This window comes from Triticum urartu, chromosome 2A, assembly GCF_056163025.1.
Source record: "Triticum urartu cultivar PI428250 chromosome 2A, HENAU_Tu73, whole genome shotgun sequence".
Lineage (NCBI taxonomy): Eukaryota > Viridiplantae > Streptophyta > Magnoliopsida > Poales > Poaceae > Triticum > Triticum urartu.
The window spans coordinates 270,848,804-270,872,388 of record NC_141874.1 but is presented as its reverse complement, the minus strand read 5'-3'; the positions used below and the strand labels follow the sequence as shown (position 1 = coordinate 270,872,388).

The 23,585-nt window shown below is 47.8% G+C and overlaps 1 protein-coding gene across 1 annotated transcript; it reads right to left on the bottom strand.

The window, feature by feature from the left end:
* Positions 1–3,577: 3,577 nt before the first annotated feature.
* On the bottom strand, positions 3,578–4,039 carry LOC147984783 (uncharacterized). The gene has a single exon (XM_087541264.1). The coding sequence runs from the start codon at positions 4,037–4,039 to the stop codon at positions 3,578–3,580; it is 462 nt and encodes a 153-aa protein (XP_087397390.1).
* Between the last annotated feature and the right edge of the window lie 19,546 nt (positions 4,040–23,585).

Below are 23,585 nucleotides of genomic sequence, written 5' to 3'. Positions count from 1 at the left end.
AATGAGAATAAAATTCAAACATCTGGGCATCGTGGCTCGGTTGAGAACATTGAGAAACTTGGTTTTAAAATCATGAAACTTGGCATGGTGTCATGTCATGGTAGTACCATGCCATGGTAAAACAATTGGCTGAATAGGAACAAATTTTGGTATAAGCTTCTTGCAAATCAGAGCATTTCTCAAAAAGGCCCGTGGTTCTTGGAGGGAACGTGTCACCTTTGTGTGCATAATTCAAATTTGAAATACAAGCACATGTTCCAGTGCACCAAAGTTGGTTTAAAAATCACATGTGTGTCCTCGGGTAAATTTCTAGGTTCCATGCAAGAAATGGGAATGAAATTAAAAATTCTGGGCGTTGTGGCTGCTTTGGAAACATTGAGAAACTTAGTTTTTTAATTCCTGTAAATCTAAAACACGCCTGAAAATAATGAAACTTGGCTTGGTGCCATGACATGGCACGAACATGTTGTGGTAAATTTGCAGTCCGATTTGCGAAGGCGCACACATTAACAATCAACAAAGTCATTTTGGAACAAGTGCTGTCACATTACAATCGGAAACACAAGTATTATTGAAACCGTGGGCATTCTACTTACTAGTACCATTTACGTCCCGCCACGCGTCCCCATTTTTTATTAGCTAGGAGGCGCCGTGCAGGGTAGCTATTTGAGTACGAGAGGCATGCGATCAGACCCCTGCGCGTGCTTATCGGGAGGAGAGCCCTTTTACCTCCATCTGCCGTCCACGGATTGAGCTTGGGTTCCTTAAAGGCACCTACCTTTAGGTCTATGATAGGTGGGCCAGCCACCTGTTAGGCCCACCTGTCATAGGCCCAAAGGCAGGTGCCTTAAGGCACCGAAGCAGCATTCGCCGTCCACCTATCTCCCAAGGTCTCCATTAATGGCGTCCGAGCCTCTGTTTAATGGCGTGGCTATGTCTCACTCGACTGAGATTTAAGAGAGAAAAAAGAAAATCTGAAAGCACGGATCTTGATGTAAGATCCGACGGACCTATATAGCATCTACTACGACTTATAGCAAGACTGATGAATATATAAGGACGATTAATTTTTTTTGATCAAAGAAGGGCTTGCCACTTCGGATTTTCATTACTGAAAACCACCACAATTCACAAGAAGTTCAGCACAACTCCAGCCTAACACGAAGGACTAAAAGCTACGAGATTGAAATCGCAACATCCCAAGAGGCCAACAAAGGCCAAAGATCCGCGCTAGAACCCAACATTTCACAACCGACGACACAATCCACATCCTAAACCGATTACTACATCAAAAGAAACCAGGAAACTAGTCTCCACGGCGAGCGGCGATGAGCTCTTTCGTGTCCTCAAGACGCTACTTGAGAACATCCACGGATTCCTCCACCAGCCTTTGGTGCTCGTTGCGGAGCATGTCATTCTCGTCCATATGTTTCTTGACAATGACGCTGGTCCTCTTCAACAAGGCACGGGTCTCGTCCTACTGGTCTACACTTCGGACGATCTTCTTCCTCAACAGGTCGCGCTCGGCCCGGAGCCTCTCATTGCCCTCCCTTAGTTGTCGGATGGTGCCGGTAGCCTGTTCAAACGAGACTATCCTGTCGTCCTCCAACCTCGCCGAGCCGGAGATCTGATCCATCTGGCTATGGACGATCGCATGCATGCGCCTGTAACAGTCGTCGCCTGCCCACGAGAAATTTTCCAAGGCCGCGGCGGCGCGGCGGGACATCTCTGTTGCATTAGTGGCGCGGCGGGACATCTCTGCTGCTTCCGTGGCATGGCCGGACCAGTCTGCTGCATCGACGGTGCGGCGGGACCTCCGTGCTGCTTCAGCGGCGCGGCGGGACCTCCGTGCTGCTACTTCCACGCGGTGGGACATGTCGGCTGCTCTCGCAGTGAGGCGGGACATCTCTCGTGCTTCCGCTTCCATGCTCGCCTCTCCCTGGTGGCAATCTCTCGAGCCAGAACTCACGCTGGCCATGGCAGACGCAAGGGAAGGATGCTGAATGACATGTTTGTTTTTGTGGATGAGGAGTTGAGGAGGGATGTGCAGTCATCTTGGCATACTAGTATTTATAACCGAGTACTAATACGCTCCTAAGTGGGAAACCGTTTAGGTTGAGATCGGTGTGAACAAGTTTGCAATTCAATATACTCCCCTTTTGTAAGGCCACGCTTTGGAAAGGTGCATGCATGCAACCATTTCATTGGTTGCATTGAAAGCCATTGTTGTTTGTGCCATGGCTGAAAAATTAATATACTTCATGCATGCTTTTTCATTGGCTGCATGCATGTGAGAGAGTGCATTGGGAGTGAAATGAGCGAATTAATGTGAGAAAATTACTATGTGTCTTTGTCTAACAGAAATTTTCTTTAGGCCTAATAAACCCGGACGGAGGGAGTAGCGTGGTACTAATACGCTCCTAAGTGGGAAACCATTTAGGTTGTGATTGGTGTGAACAGGTTTGCAATTCAATATAGCATGGTACTAATACACTCCTAAGTGGGAAACCGTTTAGGTTCTGATCAGTGTGAACAGGTTTGCAATTCAATATAGCATGGAGTAATTTGCAATTCAAATTTTAGTTTTTCCATTTTATAAGGCTCAATTTGGTTGTTCCCCAACACATGTTCAGATTCCAAGGTGCATTAAATCATTGCATGCAAGTATTAAGAGAAAATTGACCAATGCATGTACTTTATGCATGCATGCATTGCAATTAATGCATTGATAAACATAATTTTTTGAAAAAAACAAGAGCATTAATTAGGTTATTTTGCAAACTACAAAAAATATTCCACCACTCACCATCTTGGTTGGTGAGATTTTTCAATTAAGCCCTATAAACCGGATAGGAGGGAGTACTGCTGTGTACGTGCAATAACTGGCACCGTTGTATACATATCTTACGGTTAATGGGGCGTTCGACAGAAATAGCCGCGTGGCGAGCTCTAGGCTAGTTTTTTTCGGACGCATTAAACCTATCTCTCGGGACATCTCGCACGCACCATCGTGCCACCAACAAAAACTTGTACTGAGTTTAGTAGTACGTTATACAGGAAGAGAAGAGGTGCACGCATGCACTCGTCCTCTCACACACGCGTCTGTTTTTTCTCGGAAAGGAGGATGATGACCCCCGGCCTCTGCATCTAGGAGTCACACACGCATCTGTAGCTACGAATTGTAGTGTTATCAACCATCCGATTGGCTCTATCATGGATGTACCTATATACTAAAACATGTCTAGATACATCTATATTTTGACAAATGAAAGGCATGTATTGTGGAACGGAGGGAGTGCTTGTCATCAAAATGGATAAAACGGGACGTATATTGAACTAAAATACGTCTACATACATCTCCTTTTATCCATTATGATGACAAGAATACTTCTTACCCAAAGGAAATTTATATCCAACAGACACAAAAATATCAATTTGACTATTGGAAATTACTGATCTGATGTCGAAGTAATTGCTGCATCGCCACCAAATCCCACCATTTCTTAAGCTAAAGTAGACCAAGGTAATCCCTATATTAGCATATTACTAAGATAAACAGAAGGCACTGTAGAAACATTTAGGACCTGAGCTTGTCAATCTGGATGTGGAGGGACACAAGCTTAGCCCCGGCCAGCAGCTTGGGCAGAACTGTCAAGAAGGTCAGCTCCTGCACGTCAGCATTGCCGGGATCCTTGTTGCTTGTCACCTCCATTTCCACCTTGACGGTGTCGGTCGTGCCTTTGGGCTCCCCCAGCGGGCCATTCGCCCACAGCTTGGCCACATAGTGCGGCGGTGGGGACGCCCCCGCTCTGATGCAGACGACCGACACAGCGATAGGCGCACCAATGTCGAGCACGCCACCAACCAAGAAAAACGTGCGGCGGTCATCCTCCATGAACAGCAAGAGTTGTGGCTCTAACAGTGGCACTTGCAGCTGGAGCACCTTGCCGCACTGGATCCTGTGCACGGGCATGGGATGCGCGGTGCTAATGTGGTGGCAGAGCGCCGGCAGCGAGCCTTCATAGCCGCAAACGGGCATGGGGCATTTGCAGGGCGCGAGCGGACACACGCTCTAGAGATCAACGAGCTTGTGGTAAGTGACGAAGAGCCCACAACCTTCATGCGGGCAGTCCACCCTCACCAACGAAAGGACGGAGTCCACCACCATGTTCCGCACGTCGAAGCCACCGCCGTGCTCACATTTCTGGCACTGCCGCTGGTTCCCGAGGTGCTCGACGTGGTAGTCCGCGTAGGCTAGGTGCCCTCCCTTGCACTGCAGAAATCAATTGAACAGCACATCAATCAAGAAACCTGCACCTTGCTCAATCAGCCAAACGGACGAGTTGTATTCGAACCTCATACACTGGAGGCATCAAGGGGCGGAGGCACAAGGGGTAGTGGAGCACGGTGAGGTCCATCGAGACATTAGAGAGCTCCATCGTCGGGTCCTGTTCGGTCTGCATGATCTCGCCCTCCTCGTGCACAACCATCTCTCGACTTGGGCCGGGGTATTACAAAGCTTTACCGTAACATATTTTATACTACTTCAAGGTGCATTAAATAAACACATGCAAGTAGTCCCTCCGGTCCTTTTTACTTCGCACATTAGCTTTGTCTGAAATCAAAGTTTGCTAAGTTTGACCAAATTTATATTAAAAAATATTAACATCTATAACATCTAATAAATATAATATGAAAATATATTTCGAGATGGATCTAATAATAAATATGTTGTTATGTGAATGTTAATAATTTTTTGTATAAATTTGGTCAAAGTTGGATTTGATTGACTTCAGACAAACCTAATATGCAGAGTAAAAAGGACCAGAGGGAGTATCAAAAGGAGAGTCACGGCATGCATGCATGCGTTGTAACTAATGCATCAGTAAATGTAAATTATTGAAATATATCGAGTGCGGTGCTTTAATGTGTCGCGTCAACTCGTACATCAACGAGAAGTTTGATTATACTCTCCCTCGCGGACTTAACTGCATCCGCCTTTCGCTGTATGACACGTTGGCCACACACCTGTCGGGCCCACCTGTCATACACGCAAAGGCAGGAGCGTCCCTCCCTCGCCCATGAGCGTGGTGGCTGGCAAGACTAGGAGATGTTTTCGCTACACGCTCTCCCTCCAGCACGCGATCGACATGCAGCAGTTCAATCGATGTCAGATGGCAAGAGGCGTATTGTAGTACTCCTCCAGTGCAGTAGTACTCTATCATTGTTCGACTTCCCGAAGAGGCGAAGAGCCAAGCGCAGCCCAGACGCTCGTGTGGCAGTTTCATGTGTAGAGTAGTCTAGGATAGCGTGTACCGTGCCTGTAAGCATAAAATCGTTGGAGTCGGCTCCATTCTATGTGGCTGTCTCAAAGTTTTTAAAAAAATTAAAATAGTCTTCTGGCCCTACCTGACACCCTGGTGAAGACAGGAATATATATTTTAATTTGTTTTTTTAAGGGGGGACTCCCCGGCCTCTGCATCAGAACGATGCATATGGCCACATATATTTTAATTTGTGGTGGGTAAATGTTAGAGGTTGCAGCAAATATATTGTACACTGCGGGTCTTTCAGCCAACTTTAGAGGCAAGCATGTGGGGCCAGTGCTATGATGTGTCGCGTCAACTCGTACGACGAGGAGAAGCTTGATTTTACTACACGCCTTCTCCCTCACCCATGCGCGTGGTTGCTCGAAAACGAGGATAGGCTTTTGCTTAGTAGTACTTCTACAACAACCTATCCGTCCCGCTCACGGTGGATGGACATGCAGCAGTGGATTCGACACTATAGAAGCAGTAGTAGTAACATCATTGCTCGTCTTCTCGAAGAGGCGAAGAGCCAAGCGCAAACCGAACGTTGAAGTTGCGAACATTGGAGCACACATATAGCCAGGCTCTTGCATGAGACAAAATTTCTATGTGAGCCCACTATTGTACTAGTACATACAACTACTTGCTAGTATAGCCCCACCACTCCAATCCATCTACTCCCAAGTCTCTTCGCAACACTGCTCAATCCAATCCAAGGCCAACTGACCAGAAGCCACAAGCACATATGGAGGCAATGGACGCGAGTGGCAGTCAGCTGTGCCAAATAATCCAAGGTGCTGGCCTGCGGCCCCACACCGCGCAGCGTTTCCAGATGGTGCTGGCGACCGCAGGCATCGTTCACGCGGTCATCGCTGCCGAGGGAGGAAACCCACAGCTGTCGGAGGGGCCCGATCCTCTGCCCATGCCGTTCTCTCCGACACAGCGCCGGCTCGGGAGGTCCTCCAACCCTTCTTCCTCCCTGCCGTATTATCCCCAGATCCGACCTGCCGCCGCCGACATCCCGGCGATGTCAGGTATAAGTTCTTCGAAAGCGGCCTTGCTCTACTGCCCAAGCTCCCCACATGTTTGCATGTGCATCTTTTTCTACTCCCATCAGCTCTTCCAAAGCCACCTAAATTTTTAGTATTATTAGAGGTAAAGTTACTTCATGCATTCGAATCTAGGGGTTTGTTCAAACAACAAAGAAAGGGGGGAAAGTTGTAGCATGAATCTAGGACTTCATTCAAAGAGGAAATAATATGGTGAAAGTAGTAGAGACCAGATACCCAACCGGTCACTTGGTTGAAAATGGAAATACTGGGAAAACGCAGTACCAACTGGATAAGGAACAGATCTATTATTGGTTGAAAAAAGGATAGAAAGTGGCGGCTGGTGGACAAGTCAACAGAGTATGTCCAGGATTAGATTTGCTGCCATCACATAGTAAAAGGTCTCAGGATTAGATTTGCTGCCCTCACATAGTAAAAGGTCTCAGGATTAGATTTGCTGCCCTCACATAGTAAAAGGTCTCCAGGATTAGATTTGCTGCCCTCACATAGTAAAAGGTCTCCAGGATTAGATTTGCCGCCCTCACATAGTAAAAGGTCTTCAGGATTAGATTTGCTGCCCTCACATAGTACAAGGTCTCCAGGATTAGGTTTGCTGCCCTCACATAGTGTGAACAAACTCGGCATCACCACTTTATGCCTCCTTGTAGGTACATTGTGCTGATGGGTCCACTGTCGCATGTCCATATACCAACCTTTTGCTGTTGTTAATGTAAGGGCGCATGTAAAATGAAGCGATCACACTGTTACCTTGGGGACATCTCTAACCAGTGTTATATTTAATCTAATGCCTCCAGTGATAAGATGCAATTAAACTGTGTTACAAATGGCACTCCTGCTGTTTTCCCCAGTATGATAAGTTAGTTTCTCCATTACGCTGCTGAGTGTCCTGGTGTCCCTATGGTCCCATGCCCTTAAACCAACTCTTTAGCTGCTGTTGATTTACTGTGTCTGGTAAACAAGCAATGCCACCATTAAAGTAATCCCATATTTGAGGAATCTCATTGTTGATCGTAATGCTTCTGGTAACTTGAAACATTGCTGACGTTTTAAAATTTCTACTGTCCTTGCGTGATTGCCATGAACATAATTAAGATGCTTCTTTTCATTTTGTATATGTTTCGTATAATCTTATTGACCAGCAATTGTTTACTTTCTATCTTTTGTGGAGATAGGGATATCCATTTCACCTTGTTGCTATTGTGACCTTTTGGTGAACTGCACAAAACACTTTTTTTGAATGAGTGTCTTGTGCAGTTCAACTAAAATGTCACGTGGGCAACATCACTCAATTTTGGTGGAACTGCACAAAATGGTGATTGGAGTTTCCAAAATCTCGTGCAACATTTTATTAGCCTTTGCAAGATGGAGCCGTCACTGTCACCACAATGGCACTTTATTTTAGTTGAACTTCACAAAAGGATAAGAAAATAATAGTTGCACCTTACATGAGCCGGACAGCCAACCTTAATGTTCCTCAATTTTAGCGCAACTACTAAAGAAGAACCTGCCAGCTCACAAGAGCAAGTACTTCTTGCTAGCTGAATCATGGAACTCCAGGCAGACCTCATCCAAGTAGAGCTGGAGGTTGAGTTCAAGGAGGCCGCTATTAAAGCGAAATCATGCTCTCATGTCTCCTTGTTTGTGTTGTGCAAACATGTTGTGCAAACAGGAATACTCAACTACAGATGTTGTGACAGTCAAGAGCATTCGCCAAGTTCTTCGATTGTATGACATGGCTAGCCAAGATGGATTTAATCTCGATATTCACTTTATCAAAAGGCTCTAATGGGTTGGTTCTGAATCTTGCAAGCTGGGAATCAGTGAGATGTGTAGGCATATTTGTTGTACTTATTATTTGAATCTTATTTGTTGGTTCTGAATCTTGTAAGATGGGAATCAATGAGATGTGTAGGCATCTTTGTTGTACTTATTATTTGGATGTTATTTGTTGGTTCTGACTCTTGCAACATGTGAATCAATGAGATGTGTAGGCATCTTTGTTGTACTTATTATTTGGATCCTATTTGTTGGTTCTGAATCTTGCAAGCTGGGAAACACGGCATGATGATGCAGAGGACAACAACCATAACTAACAGTTCAAACTTGGTAGTATTATCTTTCTGAAAGTGCAATAAATGTGTTGATCGTGTGTGTCATGAGAATAATAATTCTAATTATTATGCATATTGATCCCGTGGCACTAATAGAATATGCGAATGCATTGCTTGTTTTAAGTATAAATTTCTATTAAACCTAATTAAATTTAAGTAAAGTGACCACTAACTCATGTTATTATAGTACCAATACAGACCCGCTCGTGGACTGATGTGTGGCCGAGGGTGCATCTTCTGCCGGGCGTGCAGTGTACGAGGGAGGGGTAGTAACTGTTGTCGTCTGTACACACTCAGCTTATTGTTCAATCCAGTTCCCCAAGAGCTGAAAAAGGAACTGCTGCCGCCGCCTACACACTCATTCACTCGAAGAGACTACAATGGTGATCCGAGGGGTGAGCCTGCTGGATATGGACTTCAACAATTAGTTCCCCTTTGAGTTCTTCGTTCAGTCCTATGGCTTCACCAAGTTGAATGTGATGTACACCAACGATATGGACTTGGAGAAGCTCTTCCTCACCTCAGTCCTATGGCTGCACCAGGTTCTGGAGCATTCGCCCATTTCATCGGCAGCGCGGACTACAACTTCGCTACGGTGGAGAGAAGGAAGAATGCGACGATTCGGCCATCTGGTGCAACAAGCTTGTCGACATCCAGAAGCAATACAAGATCATCAGCAACGGGCAGGAGAAGGACTCCGTGGTTGACCTCGCTAACACCATCATCGACCCCTGATACGCCAACATGAAAGAAGACGACCTGAACACGTGGGAGGTACCTCTGAATCTAGCCTACATAACCTACGCGGCCAAGGACGCATACGCATGCTACGACATGTACAGGCAGATCTTGGACATGAGGGCATGTCTGCTTCCCGTAACCGACGAGTACACGGACAGTGGCAGCGTCATGATCAAGCATGCCAGGAAGGTCTAGATGCTGTACTTTATCTATTTGTAAGCACCTTTATCATCTGAGTTTTTCATGCATTGGCCTATGTGTCGTAATTATCTGTTTTGTCCGAAATATTCCTTTTAAGAACCCATTAACCCGATTGCTTTTTTAGTGGCTATTTGCTTATGTATGTAAACTAGTTCACTTCTCCGTAAAAAAAACTAGTTCACTCGGCTGCCGTGCTTTGAATCTCCTTCCTCCCAACATATTCCCCTCCTCGAGTGGACCTAGCAGGTCTCTGAATTTCCTCCCACTTTCTTTTTCTATGTAAACTAAGTTTTCTCCCAGTACTTTCCCCTAGAACCGACTCAACTGTCCCATGTCTAGCCTAAAAAATAATAATACCCCACGTACTATTAACTCATCAAATTAAAATGGTATTTTATTTCGTAAGTTGAAAGTTCTTACAAAATAATAATAATAATTGTTTATATATAACTTGGCAAGTTAACTCCTAGTGATTGCGTACATAAGCTTGCAAAGATTTTACTGACGTGTAATCATGTGTTTATGTTTTTATAACATTTCTCCGTCTAGCCCAACATGATATTTTCACCTAGCCCAGCAAGTCCGCGGATTTCGAGAAAAATGCAAATGGGATTTAAACGGGCTGCATAGATGCTACATCATTGTTTCACCCAGCCCACCAAATGGACTAAAGAAACAAATGGACTGGCTGACATGTGGGCCAGTAGGTCGAAGACTAAGAAGGCGTTGGATTTACATCCAACGGCCGGCATTCTTCTTCAATATCTCGGCTTCTTCCCCCAGCGCTGCTGGAACTGCCATAGTGGGTGCCTGACTTGTGGGCCTACTAAGTTGACGAGGACGGAGGGCTTTGTCAACTTAGTCAATATGAACGATTCTAGCTCCAATGACCGTATGATGTCCATCCAATGGCCATAGTGCTTCTTCAACCTCTGGTCTTATTCCTCCAGCCGCCCAAAGCAGCGCCGGTCGTGTCGTGTACTCCTGCCTCTCGTGGCCGGCTGTGACGCCGCGGAGGCCTCACCGCCCCCTACTACTCCCACCGCTGGCCCAGGGTATCCCTCTACTCACCCACACCACCTGTTATTCTACGGCGACGGCAGCCTCACGCCGCAGCCGAACCAGTGAACCCTCATATTTCTCTCCGCGTGGGCATCCACTGCCGCGTCTTCCCCGGCTCCGCGTTGTCCCCATCCTAGGCCTCGTTGTCATCCACCGCCTTGGTGCTCTCGGCGTGGCGTGGTCAATGTGGTCAACGACCGACTTCCATCAAAAGAGTACTGTACGTGGAGAGGCAGACAGGTGGGTCCATGACCACAGCCCAGTTTTTTTGTGATTTGCCAACTAAGTCGCTTTGTCAGGCCTGTTGGGCTGAAAATCTTTCAAGACGAGGAGAGCTTCATTCGGCTGGCCGAGAAAATGGTCTATCAGTAATGAGAAATGGGTTGTACATTTTTAAAACACATCAAACCGGCACTTAGTTTCAAATATCTTTTTTCATTTCGAGATTTGAAATTACATTAATTTTTATGCGTGGAGAATTTGTTGGATTTTATATTGATATACATTTATTTTTAAAATCAGTTTGAATGTGAGTCGAAATTTCAGGATTAAAAACAGTTCGGACCACACCGAAATATGCAAAATTTCGTATAATTTTTTAACCGTGGCCACAATATGGGCAGTAATGCTAACAAAAAGAATATGGGCTCAAAAAAACCTTAAGAATTAGCAAATGGGCTGTAAATTATTAGAAATAATGGTAGATGGGTTGTATGCTGTTTTCCACAAATTTGAGGGTTTCCTAAAAAAATGCTGATGCACAAGCAGTCACTGTTGGATGTCCATCGAACGGCCGTCGTGCTTCTTCAATCTCTGCACTTCCTGCTCCAGGCGCTCAAACAAGCGCCGGCGGGACTGCCTGCTCCCTCCTCCCCGGGGCCGGCTGTGCTGCCACGCAGGCCTCACCGCCCCACCATACTCCCATCGCTGGCCTAGCCATCCCTCTACTCACCCACACCTGCTGTTATTCTCCAGCAACGACAGACGAACCAGTAAACTCTCTTACAGTCGTACTCCCCTCCGCGTGGGAAACAACTGCCGAGTCTTCCCTACCTCCGTGTCGTTCGCTTCCTAGGCCTCGCCATCGTCCACCGCCCTGGTGCTATCGGCGCGGCCTGGTCAACGACCGACATGCATCTGAAGTGGACTGTACGTGGAGAGGCCGACGGCTGGGTCCACGGCCGCACGCAAGGAAATGCCTCCTTATTATGCGCAAAATAATGATGCCTCCACCTGAAAAAACGTTACCGCCACTGACAGCTCGGACCCACCAGCTATAACTTCGCACGCAAGGAAGTGCCTCCTTATTACGCACAAAAAAATGAATACTCCCCCTGTTAGCTGGGGCCCAGTATAGTGGCAGGCTAACTTGTGGGCCTACTAAGTTGACGGGGACGGAGGGCTTTGCAAACTTAGTCAATATGCACGATTCTAGCTCCAGTGACCGTATGATGTCCATCCAACAACTGTAGTGGTTCTTCAACCTCTGGTCTTCTTGCTCCAGCCGCCTAAACCTGCGCCGGTTGTGCCTCGTGCTCCTGCTTCCTGTGGCTGGCTGCGATGCGGCGGAGGCCTCACCGCCCCCTACTACTCCCACCACTGGCCAGGCCATCCCTCTACTCACCCACACCCCCTGTTATTCTGCGGCGACGGCAGCCTCACACTGCAGTGAACCAGTGAACCCTCGTACTCCTCCACGCGTGGGCATCTACTGTCGCGTCTTCCCCGGCTCCGCGTCGTCCCATTCCTAGGCCTCGCCGTCGTCCACCACCCCCGGTGCTCTCTGCGCGGCGTGGTCAACGTGGTCAAGGAACGGCTTCCATCGGACGTGGACTGTACGTGCAGAGGCTGACAGCTGGGTCCACGGCCGCAGCAAGGAAGTGCCTCCTTATTACGTGCAAAATAATTATTCCTCCACCTGACAGCAGGGACCCACCGGACAGGTCACTATATTTCATGAAAAAAACGTTTCCCCCGACTGCTGGGACCCACGAACTACATCTTCGCACGCAAGGAAGTGCGTCCGGGCAAAAAAAAAGATTCGCCCCCTGACTGCTGGGACCCACCAGCTACATCTTTGCAGGCAAGGAAGTTCCTGACAGTCGGGACCCACCTGGTCGAAGCGTACGTAGCGTTGTCATTCTGCTCACAAACGTGTAAGTTCATATATACTGGTGGATGTAGAGGCGCACAGGTGTCGTAGTAGAGGCGCGCACGTAGCATGTACACGTACGTACAGTGGCCAGGGTGCAAGATAGAAAATACAGCCACGTACGTGTACATACGGGAGCGGTCTCGAACGCCTACTCGCGCATACATACGGCCAGGCTCGTGTACATGGCTGGGTCGGAACGGAGAAACAGTGTCGTCATCGTGTTCATGGGGAGGCAACGGAATGCGTCGTGTTCATGGGGAGGCAACGGAATGCGTCGTGTTCATCGGGAGGCAAGAACGGAATGCGTGGTCGTGTTCATCGGGAGGGCTTGGACAGAACAGACGATGGAAACGAGGCCTGGCGTACCGCACAATGGAGGAAACGGACCTCCTACGTTCGGAACGGGGTCCTGTTGATCGGGAGGGGTCTGGCGTACCACAAAACAGAGGAAACGGACCTCCTATGATCGAAACAGGGTTTCTGTTGATCAGGAGGGGTGTGGCATACCGTAAAACGGACGAAACGGACTTGTGTTGGAACGCTACGGTCAAAACGGGGGTCCTGTTCATCGGGAGGGGTGTGGCGTACCACAAAACGGGACTCCACGGGATACTGGTCATCTCCACCGTCGACCTCCTCCAGCCTCCACGGGCTACCGTCGACCTCCTCCAGCCTCCACGGGCTCCTGTTCATCCAGCCTCCACCGCGCACTACTCCACCGGCTACTGTTCAACCACCCCTCCACCGTCTACTTTTCATCCTTGCCTGCACACCACTGGGTCCTGTTCAACCACCTCTCCATGGGCACCCCTCCACCGTCTACTGTTCATCCAGCCTTCCACCACACCACGGGGTCCTGTTCACCCAGAGGCAACGCCAACACTCACTGTTCATCCAAACCCCCCCGCAAGGCTCACTGTTCATCCCAGAGGCAGCATCGATCGGCTTCAGTTAGAAGCAGTAGCGAAGGAATCGCTCGATCGGGTTTAGTTAACAACCATCGATCGATCGCTCGGGTTCAGTAACGCGTAGCCTGCAGTGCAATCGCTCAGGTTCATTTAGAGCCCAACGCCTCGCTCGGGTTCAGTTAGAGCCAACCCCTCGCACACATGCGCGTACGTGTAGGAGACAAACGCGCATCGCTCCGCCCCCGACCTCCCACTGTAACCGGGAACACCCCAAAAATTTCCTCCCCCTCGCTTCTACCATGGTTTTTTCTATCATGGACGGCCCAAAGAATGTCATGCAGCTGCGTCTCTGGCCCGCCCAGGAAAAAAAGCCCATTTTCTGTCATGATTTTTTGTCATAGAAGTAGGAGCCCACCACATGTATGACAGAAAAAAAAATTCGTTCAACCCAAAATGTCATGGATGTGTCTTTTTTTTTGTAGTGCATAGAGATGTTCACCATTGAAGACTACTCCATCTCACGTTGTAACACACCGGTAGTTAAGCTACAGTAACGACACACCCTAATGGTGGCATGTCATCGATGTTAATTTTCTAATCTCACTTTGATCCAAGCCGAATTCAAATTCAGTTTAAAATAAAGTCAAATTATTATTTCTTCAACCGGTAAAACAAGATATTCGCTGTGTTGCAAAAATTCACTAACTAATTGTCCTGAATATACCAACATTATTCGAATTATTAAAATGCCCTTGACCTATTTTAAACTGGGCCAAACAACCCCTTTTATCTCATTTAAATTCCACCATAAATTCTAGGGGAAACAAACTGTCCCCAAACTTTTTGTGGCGGTGCAAAATATTGCATTATATTTAAGTGGCCAATCTCCATGATTTTGCAAAGTCATTTGATGTCTTATTTAATTGCAACTAGTGGTTGTTTTAATTGTCAAAAAAGTGAAAAAAATGCAAACTACCTACGGTGCTAATGGGCTCTATCTACTACAGTAAACGATCCAGCCCAATACCGGGGCCTTTCCTTCAACCTCTATACAGAGGGAACAGAGGCCATGGCCTGGACTCCGCATGCCCGTCCATGCCGCGGATGTCATCGTGTCGACCATCCCGCGGTCTTGCAGTTTGATAAGAGCATCGTTTCGAGTCACCTGGCAAACCCTAGAACACTTCGCCGCGATCGTCTTGGCTCTAGAATCTCCACGGACACCCTCCTCGCCGAGCTGCGCCAAGTCGTCCAGGAGGACCAGCACGCTCGTCCTCAGCTCACAAGCATCGTCGTCCTTCCCCGCACACGCTCCTCTGCTTAGTTGCCTCCCTGAGTGGATCCCGAGCACACTATGAGCTCACCGCCCCCTGCTTTCCGCCTTCTTTCCATCCTGTAGCAGCCACCACCGTCACGACGCTCGCGCTTGTCTGGGGTCATCTCTGACCACGACCACGGTGCTCCCTGCCGTCGCTAGTTAGTACGCCCTGCCCACAAACCAAACACACCCGCACGCGCCCAGCTCCCCTCAACCGCGCCCCCGTTCGCTAGTGCCTCCGCCCCGTGCCCGCGCGCCGGCCGCCATCCTGCTGTCGTGCGCGTGTGTCACTCCGGCCACCCGGAGCCTCCCGCTGCTATATTGTTGTTACCTCTGTTGCTATTGGCAACTGCTCCTGTGCTGCTCGCAGCTGCTGTCGCTTCGGGCACCTGTTGCCGCTACGTTGCTTACTGTTGCTTGCTCTGACTGCCTCGCGCCATTGCCGCACGCGCTCACCTAGCCCCGCATCGCCCATTGACTTCCGCTGCACGGCCCATGCCTATGCATGCTGTGGCTCCATGATGCTCATGGTCGTCACGGCATGCTGCTCATCGTGCGCCGCTCACCCCCTCCGCTGTCCGCGGCCCTGGCCCGTGCTCACGCGTGTCACTGCCCATGCCCGCTCTGCCTTCAGCTGCCCGCGGCCGCCGAATCTCGCTGCTGCCCAGCCCGCCTCTGCCGCCACACACCGCCCCGACGACTTCTACCACCACCTACAGTTGCAGCTTGCTCCCAGGAACACGTAGGGCCAAGCCACGCGACAAATGGACACCGGAATCGGCCAGACGGCCATCGCCGGTGCTCGGCCTCGTCGTCGATGAAGTCGCTGACATGGCACATCATTAGCACTAATTAAACCTCCCCTCTAACCCTATGACACCCAAGCCCCATGCAGTATAATTAACCTATTAAAAGTCGGTTTTATTTAATTAATACACCAACGACCGGGGCCACCATACTGTTCCTTTAGATAGGACTTGCTGAGTCAGCACGGGGACCAACATGTAAGCTTCCTTTCCAGTGCTGGGTACACTTTGCTGGGTACCCCTGGCATTTAACTTTTAGTAATTTTCGAATTAAAAAGAATTCCAGAAATTGTAGAATAATTTTGAAAATTTGAAAAATCATAGAAAATAAACCGTAACTTGGATTAAAATGTTTTTTATATGAAAGTTGCTCAGAAACATCCAATGAATCCGAATAATTGGTCCGTTCATCTGTCACATGCCACTAGCATGCTGAACATGGAACTCTTCCCCTCTGGTCATATGTCTGACACAGGTCTGGAACCGGGATACATTCCCCGTTGAATTCCCCCTTCACCTAACGTGCAGCACTTCGTTAGGTCGACCCTAGTTCTTCTTTTCATCATGTCAAGCTTAGTGGTACCTCTGTTTGCTCTACATTTATTATTTCCCCCTCTTCTCTCCGGTAGACCCTGAGTGATGATGCCCTCGTGATCAACTACGTCGATGACGATGCTTCTTCGTTTTAAGCAGTGCTTCCAGGCAACCCCCGCCACCTCTTGATCACTCTGATATCGCCCATTCCATCCTCTCTCATGCTTCCATTAGATTTTGCTAATATTATTGTTTGCTCCTATTCTGACTCATAGCCTGCTTTTGCTACCTGCTTTCATACTTTACCTGCTTATACTAAACTTCTTAGTATAGGCTGGTTAGAGATCCATCGGTGACCCCCACCTTGTCCAAGTTGCGCTGCTTTATGTTTGATGACTCGATCAACGTGATCGACGTCCAACCCCCAACACCGCACATCACCCCCCTTAGTTGTACAACTTTGAAGAGTTACTATCTACTGCCAAGGGTGATACCTTGCCAGCACTTCTGATGTTAACCCCGTAGTGTACCTATTTGGTCGTGGTAATCGAGGGTGATTCCTCCTTCACCACTCCCGATAACGACTCTAGCATGCAACCCCTCTAGTGTGGACCAACAAGGGTGATTCCTCCAAGTCCACCTTGATGGTTACATCGAGTGGGAATCCATCGAGGGTGATTCCTCAGGTTTCCCCCTTGTTGTTTCAGACACATGGTTACTTTGACTTATCACAGAACCATGATGACATCGAGTCAGCCCCAAGGGGAACCCGCAAGTGATGTGAAGTCGGGTTGATCTGGAGGATACCCACAAGTTTTCCACGTGGCACGGCTGGGCATTCTTAGACCTAGCTGCAAGTTTGTGAGACGGGGTGACGGGACCACATATCATGGTTTGGATATTTGATCTGAGTAGGCCTTTAGCCTTTTTTGCACGAACCACCACGCGGGAATAAGTATGGGCACTCTGCATCCTATGTATCAGCCGAAAAGCTCAACAGACGCCAGCGATGGAGCGGCGCGCGCTATGTTGGACTAGAATGCCTCACCTAGTATAAGGGAGGCTAAGTCTGCTCACCAGCCACGTACGCAATGTGCAGGAGTGCCAAGGGCGATGGGCCCAATACCCCTGCACTTAGGATGTAGACCGGTGTGCTGGCCTCTCAGACGAGCCTAGGTAGGTCTATGGTTTCTGGATTAGCCGAGGGTGGTTATGACCTGATGGTGTGTCCGGCCGGAGTTGATCAAGCGTGTTGGGTAAGTATGTGCACCCTTGCAGGGAAGTATTTTTTCTATTCAAATAGTCATCTCCACGGTAACGGAAGCTTGGAGTTGTATCCCAATCAATAGAACTAGAACTTGATGATGAGGCATGTAATGGAAACGATGGCTCCGAGATTATTTTCTCGTAGGGAGTCGAGGAAGTGATCTCTGGGTGATTGTACAACATACTTACTAATATTATAATATGCCACTCTTATATCTTTTGATGCTGCAAGATGCTTGGAGCAGCTTGAAGATGCTAGTCTTCGATAGGCTAGGCTTTCCCCTTCTCTTCTAGCTTTCTGTAGTTCAGTCCACAGATACAGCCATTTTCATTAATACCGATGCATATGTAGTATAGATCTTTGCTTGCGAGTAATTTGGATGGGTACTCACGGTTGCTTTGCTCCCTCTTTTCCCCATTTTCCATTCTTCTTGGATGTCGCAACCAGATGGTGGAGCCCAGGAGCCAGACACCACCGTCGATGATGACTACTACTACACCGAGGGTGCCTACTACTGCATGGAGGCCGTCGTTGACCAGGAGTAGTTAGGAGGCTCCCAGGCAGGAGACCTTGCCTTTTCGATCGATGTTCCTTTTGCGCTAGCCTTCTTAAGGCAATTTGTTCAACTTACGTCTGTACTCAAATATTGTTGCTTCCGTTGACTCTTGTACATTTGAGCTTATGTATCTGAGCCCTCGATGCCCATGGCTTGTAATATAAAGCTTGTATTATTTTAATTTGTGTTGTGATATCTTACCGTCAGTCCATGATCTTGATCGTACACATTTGTGTGTATGATTAGTGTACGATTGAATCGGGGGCGTCATAGGTTGGAATCAAAGCCGACTGCCTTTAGGATCCCCCTTTCCAACTCCTTGGCCGAAGTTCAATCTAGTCATTCAAAACTGTTTTACTAACTTGGTTGCGTGGCTTACAAGCCCACATCGTCTATACTCTAGAACTCCGATCTCTTGTCTATTATGTTTAAACATTTTACTAACTCTGACATTAATTAGGTTCTGGTACCCACTTCCTCCTGGAGAGCCCCGACATTACCGATGATCGCTTGCTTCACTAGAAGATTTTGCAGATACTCCTCAATGTTTCTCGAGACCCTGTGCCCAATACCTTGTAGTTCCTGACCACCGATAATCCCCGTGAATAACATCCTTGCCCCTTGAACCTTCATACCCATATGCTCCTATTACATGATACCTCTAGTACTCTCCGTTGTTCCAACAATCCCTTGTGCCTGCTGCCTTGCAGCTCCTTTTCTGCATGAATACATGTTCGAATAATTCCTCACACTTATCCGGGATTTGTTCATTCATAGTTATTCATGTGTTTCACAAAGTACCTGAAATGCTATTCGACCTTCCGAGAATCCTTTGCAACATATTGCTTTGGAAAGTCTTGTGTGCCTGCATTATGGTTAATTCCATGTTTCTAGTAATCCCCGTTGACATACTCCATCACTATCGCTTTGAGTCCCTTGATCCAATATGTTGTGAATGCTCGCAATCCTCAATTAGATACTAGCATTCATCCTTCCGGCTTAGACGTCACTCCAAACATGAGCTTGTTCTTGGAAAATCAAACCTCGCTTGATTGTCGATCTGTATCGATCCAACTCAATTATCCTTTGATGAGACCCTCTGCTTTAGCTCTTCTGATTTGAAGTTATCCAGTTATATCTATAATCCAATGCCTTTGCATTCTTTCTTCTTCTGGTTGAGTATTTATACTCACATCAGATCCTTTATGGACCCCCATATCTTTGGTTGGATTATCATCCGACAATGTCCTTCATATTCATTAACCTTGTGAGTTCTTCCCTGACACTTAATGCCTTTGATAAATTATATCATCTGCTTTTGTCAACCATGCTCTGCTTTCGAGAGGGTGTGTATTACTATTGAAGCCTGTGGTATATATTCCTAAGATGCCACTATGGGTTGAAACTATGCCTTCCCTAATCTGTGTGAACCCAAGAATTTTCACGGGTCATACTATCTGGTGTTTTACCAGATATAATTTCAACACTACAACTTCATCGAAAGCAAGAAGCGAATGGAAGGTTATGTATTGAAGAAGTTGGAGTCGACCTTGAACTTTGTGTTCATGCGCATGGACCCGATGTGGAACTTATCATGGAAGCTTCTCATAATAATCCCCTTGTTCTAAGTTCATCTAGTATCTATGTTTGCTCCTTTGCAACCGTGGTTCTGACCATGATTGTTCCCCTTTGATTCCATTTCTCGGACAAGTTAAAGCACTTGTCTTCTGCAGATCAATGCATCTCTGCAACCTCTATTTTGATCTTCCTTCATGTATTACCCTCCGGTATATCGATAAGAACAAAGAACTGTGTTTCTTCCTATCAGTCTTCATCTAGTATGGCTTCTCAACGATATCAAATTTCCCCGGATTTTGAGTTATTTCACTCGAGAACACCAATAAGTGAATCGATTCCACACCCCGATTCAATAACTCTAAGTAATTTTTGTTGCTTACAAGTTTAATAGTCCTTCATGTCATTCCTAGCCTAATCGGCTATACAATTGTCGTGCTAAATTTTAACTGTGCTACTTGGACCTTTCTCAGTGCACAATTTTCGACGATGAGTTAAGCTTACGTCAATCTTCCTTGTCTTATCGTTTCACCTCTAATAGCAACCTTGATTTCGAGTTTGTGTCGTATCCGTGGTTCCAAAAAACTTTTGCTTCATCATTCCTTTGGCTTGATGTCATCCCCAATTTATTGCATCTTCATGAAATCTCTCGGCAAATGTGTCATGATCATCATAAGCATTCTATGCTCTTCTAGGATATCAATCGAATTCATGATGAGAAATACCATCCTAGCCCCTCGATGATTTGTGTTATTATCGACAACATTCTTGCCTTCCCCCCAACACAAACTTGTTCATATAATTTTGGAAATACATCCTTTTTGACATGTCAATGGATTGCAGCTGAACCCATCGCCACGTCCTTCTCTTTTGCTCAATTTTTTATTCAATAGAGGTTCAAAAAAATTCTCGATGGATCCTTTGTGTTTCCAAGGTCCGACCTTTACCTGTTGACCATGTCAATGCTATCTCGAAGCCTGAATGTGGTACTCGAAACATCATTAAGAACATTGGAGGCGCAATGCTAAATGTTTGTTGATCCTCATCCAAACACTGTTGTATGGGTAACGTCTTGAATTTCCTCTCCGCTTTACCTAATTGGTAATCTACTTACTATCCGGTCATGGATATCATCCTCTGCTTGCTCTTGGGAAGGAGATATCCCTAATACTTGTGTATACACATTTTCCTTTCCATTCTTCTGTTTAAATATGATAATCACATATTCCTTTCCATTGGTTTGTTTAACCTTTCTTGTAATCTAACTTTTATAAGCAGTAATAATTCCATGCTTATGTAATCACCTTGGTGTACAACTCTGTCAGTATGACCCTGTTACTACTGTTGATGACATTCTGGTAACCACCGATGGACAAGAACTTTGCCTATTGGTCCGCCTCGTTTCAACGAGCAGGAAAATGGTTCTCTTCGTCCCTCGCCCTTGGTACCGATGTCGTTGCCAACATAACTGACATGCTATGCTCTAACCTGCCTGGCTAACATGACCATGCAAGATGTCACCACTCTTTCTACTTTTAACCCACATTGTGGGCCCATAACCCACAGGTCCAAGGATCGAAACCTGACTCTCATGTACACCCTTCATGCCAAAGTTATTCCTAACACTGGCTTCGTATGTAATTCACGAGCCACCTTCCTAAAGATGATCTACTTTGGTATCAAACGTAATATTTATTTTGTTGCTCTGAACCCCTTTCACCTTCTGTTTAGGCATCGAACAATTGCCTGCCTGTTTGAAACTTCTGGTGGTACCTTCTTACTTTGCTCTTGATATTATCCTAAATTTCTATTGGAGAGTTACTTTCTGCCACCTTGCCTGATGTTGTCTACTAGATAAACGACCCCTCTCGAAGCGGTGGTTCTCCTCGTAGATCTCCTGATTCCTCGCCTTTGAGGCAGTATGTGCCGCGGCCACGGCGGTGGTAAGGCTCTTTGCGTGCTCGACGAGGCGCTCCTTCTCCTGCAGGAAGTCTGTGTAGCGCGCAAGGTCACTGACGCATGTGTTGCCATCCACATCTGCCTCCGGCCTTCGGGCGGTGGTGGCGGAGCCGGTGATGACCCCAGTGGTCAACAGTGGTCTGGCGGCCATGGTGGCCGACGATGGGGTGGCGGCCACGACCATCACCTCCCGCCTTTGGGATGCGGTGGCACAGGGGTGATGGCCATGGTGGCCGGCAGTGGGGTGGCGGCCACGAGGCCACTTCCAGCCTTCGGGCCGTGCTGGCGGAGCGGGCGATGACCTGGCTTCCGACGGTGGTGTGGCAGCAACGGCGGCTGGCAACAGCTACCGACGGGCAGCGCCAGCGGAGCGTGTGGTGCGTGTTCCACGCACACCCAACAGGGACGCCACGCGCACTACACTACGCTGGCGACTGCGCTGCTGCTGCGGTGTAGCCTCCCAGCTAGAGTTGTCCTCTGATGACAGCGGAGTGGCTGAGCAACAACGACGGACCGGTGCCATTGTAGCTTGTGGGAGAAGCAGATGAGATAAGCTACAGGTAGGGAGGGGAAAATGCGACGCAGGACTCGCCGGCCATGAGGGTCTATATAGCAGGCCGGTAAGCATTGCGATTTTGGGGGATTTCACCGAGTCGGGTGCGAAGCTTGCGAGGGAACATGCGAGGTTGCGTGGGAATGGGCTTACCGACGATTCATTGGTGCCAACGTTTGGCCAAAAGAATGCCCCCGCGCGCTGCTCAAGCTTGCGCTTTAAGCCGTCTGCGGCAGCGGGGTGACAAGACGTGCGAGGCAAGGACGAAAGGCCACGTACACATACGGTTAATAAAAAAAGTTTGCGATTTAATTACCTACTATAACCCCGTCCTAGTGTATAATTAGGATTTAACTAATAAAATATGAATGAATGTCACCAAAGATTATATAGTTGGATTCATAATAGAACATAGTTTCCAATCATATAATTTTTATAACATGCATTAACATTTTGTTGGTTAAATTTGAGGGCAAAGTATGGCACAGATTATAATGGGGACTATAGACCAAGATGGAGGTAGTGGCACACGGCCGCTCTCTACGCAGCGACGCAACTGTCGGCTGACTTGTAGACGACCATTTATGCGTGTTCAACTGCTCTCTGCGTGTGGTTGCTTGCGGTTGGGGCGGCCATGGCACACTCTGCTCGTGTCCCGCCGTGCGCACTCTACTCTCGCATCCCTCTGGAAGCTCTGCCCTCGTCTCTCCACATGCGCTGCCAGTGTTTCGGGCCAGCGCACGATCACACATGTTTGTGTGCATGTGGTTGCGCCGGGCGCGGCGCGACAATGCAGTTACCCACTTCAAAAACTTCCATGCGGACGCGCCGAGAATCCAGGCCACCTGGCCCCCATTTATTCCTGTGGCCATTTACATTCATCTCTCGCGTCACACGACACAATAAGAACACCCAGAATGATACATACAGAGAGTACATCTAGAGGTTCCAATGACAATCCCCGTGGCTCCAATGGTGCTCCCAGTGGCCGATGACGACAACGGCGGACAGTTCACCACACATCATGTAGTGGACACCCACATGAGGGCGAAGGGCCTCTCGGTGGTGTACACGAATGACCTGGTCTCAGTGGAGAGCTCCATCCAAACTTTGGGACAGTTCCTGGCCGAGGTCAAGTACCAAGTGGACGGCTTTGACCTCGAGTACAACATCGGTCGTGCTCAGCATGATCAAAAGGTTGTCGTCGCCCAGTTGTGCCTGCGACATGACGTCCTCGTCTACCACTACCACCTGGCCACACGGCCTTGCGAGCGTTTCTCCAGGTTTATCAACAGCTCCGACTACAATGTCGCTATGGTGGACACCACCAACGATCTAAAAGCACTCAAGGTTTCGGGCTTGAAATGCTAGAATTTTGTCAACATCTAGGTCCACTTCAAGGTCTGGGGCAGCGACAACAACAAAAAGAACTCCCTGGTTGACCATGCCTCGGCCAGCAT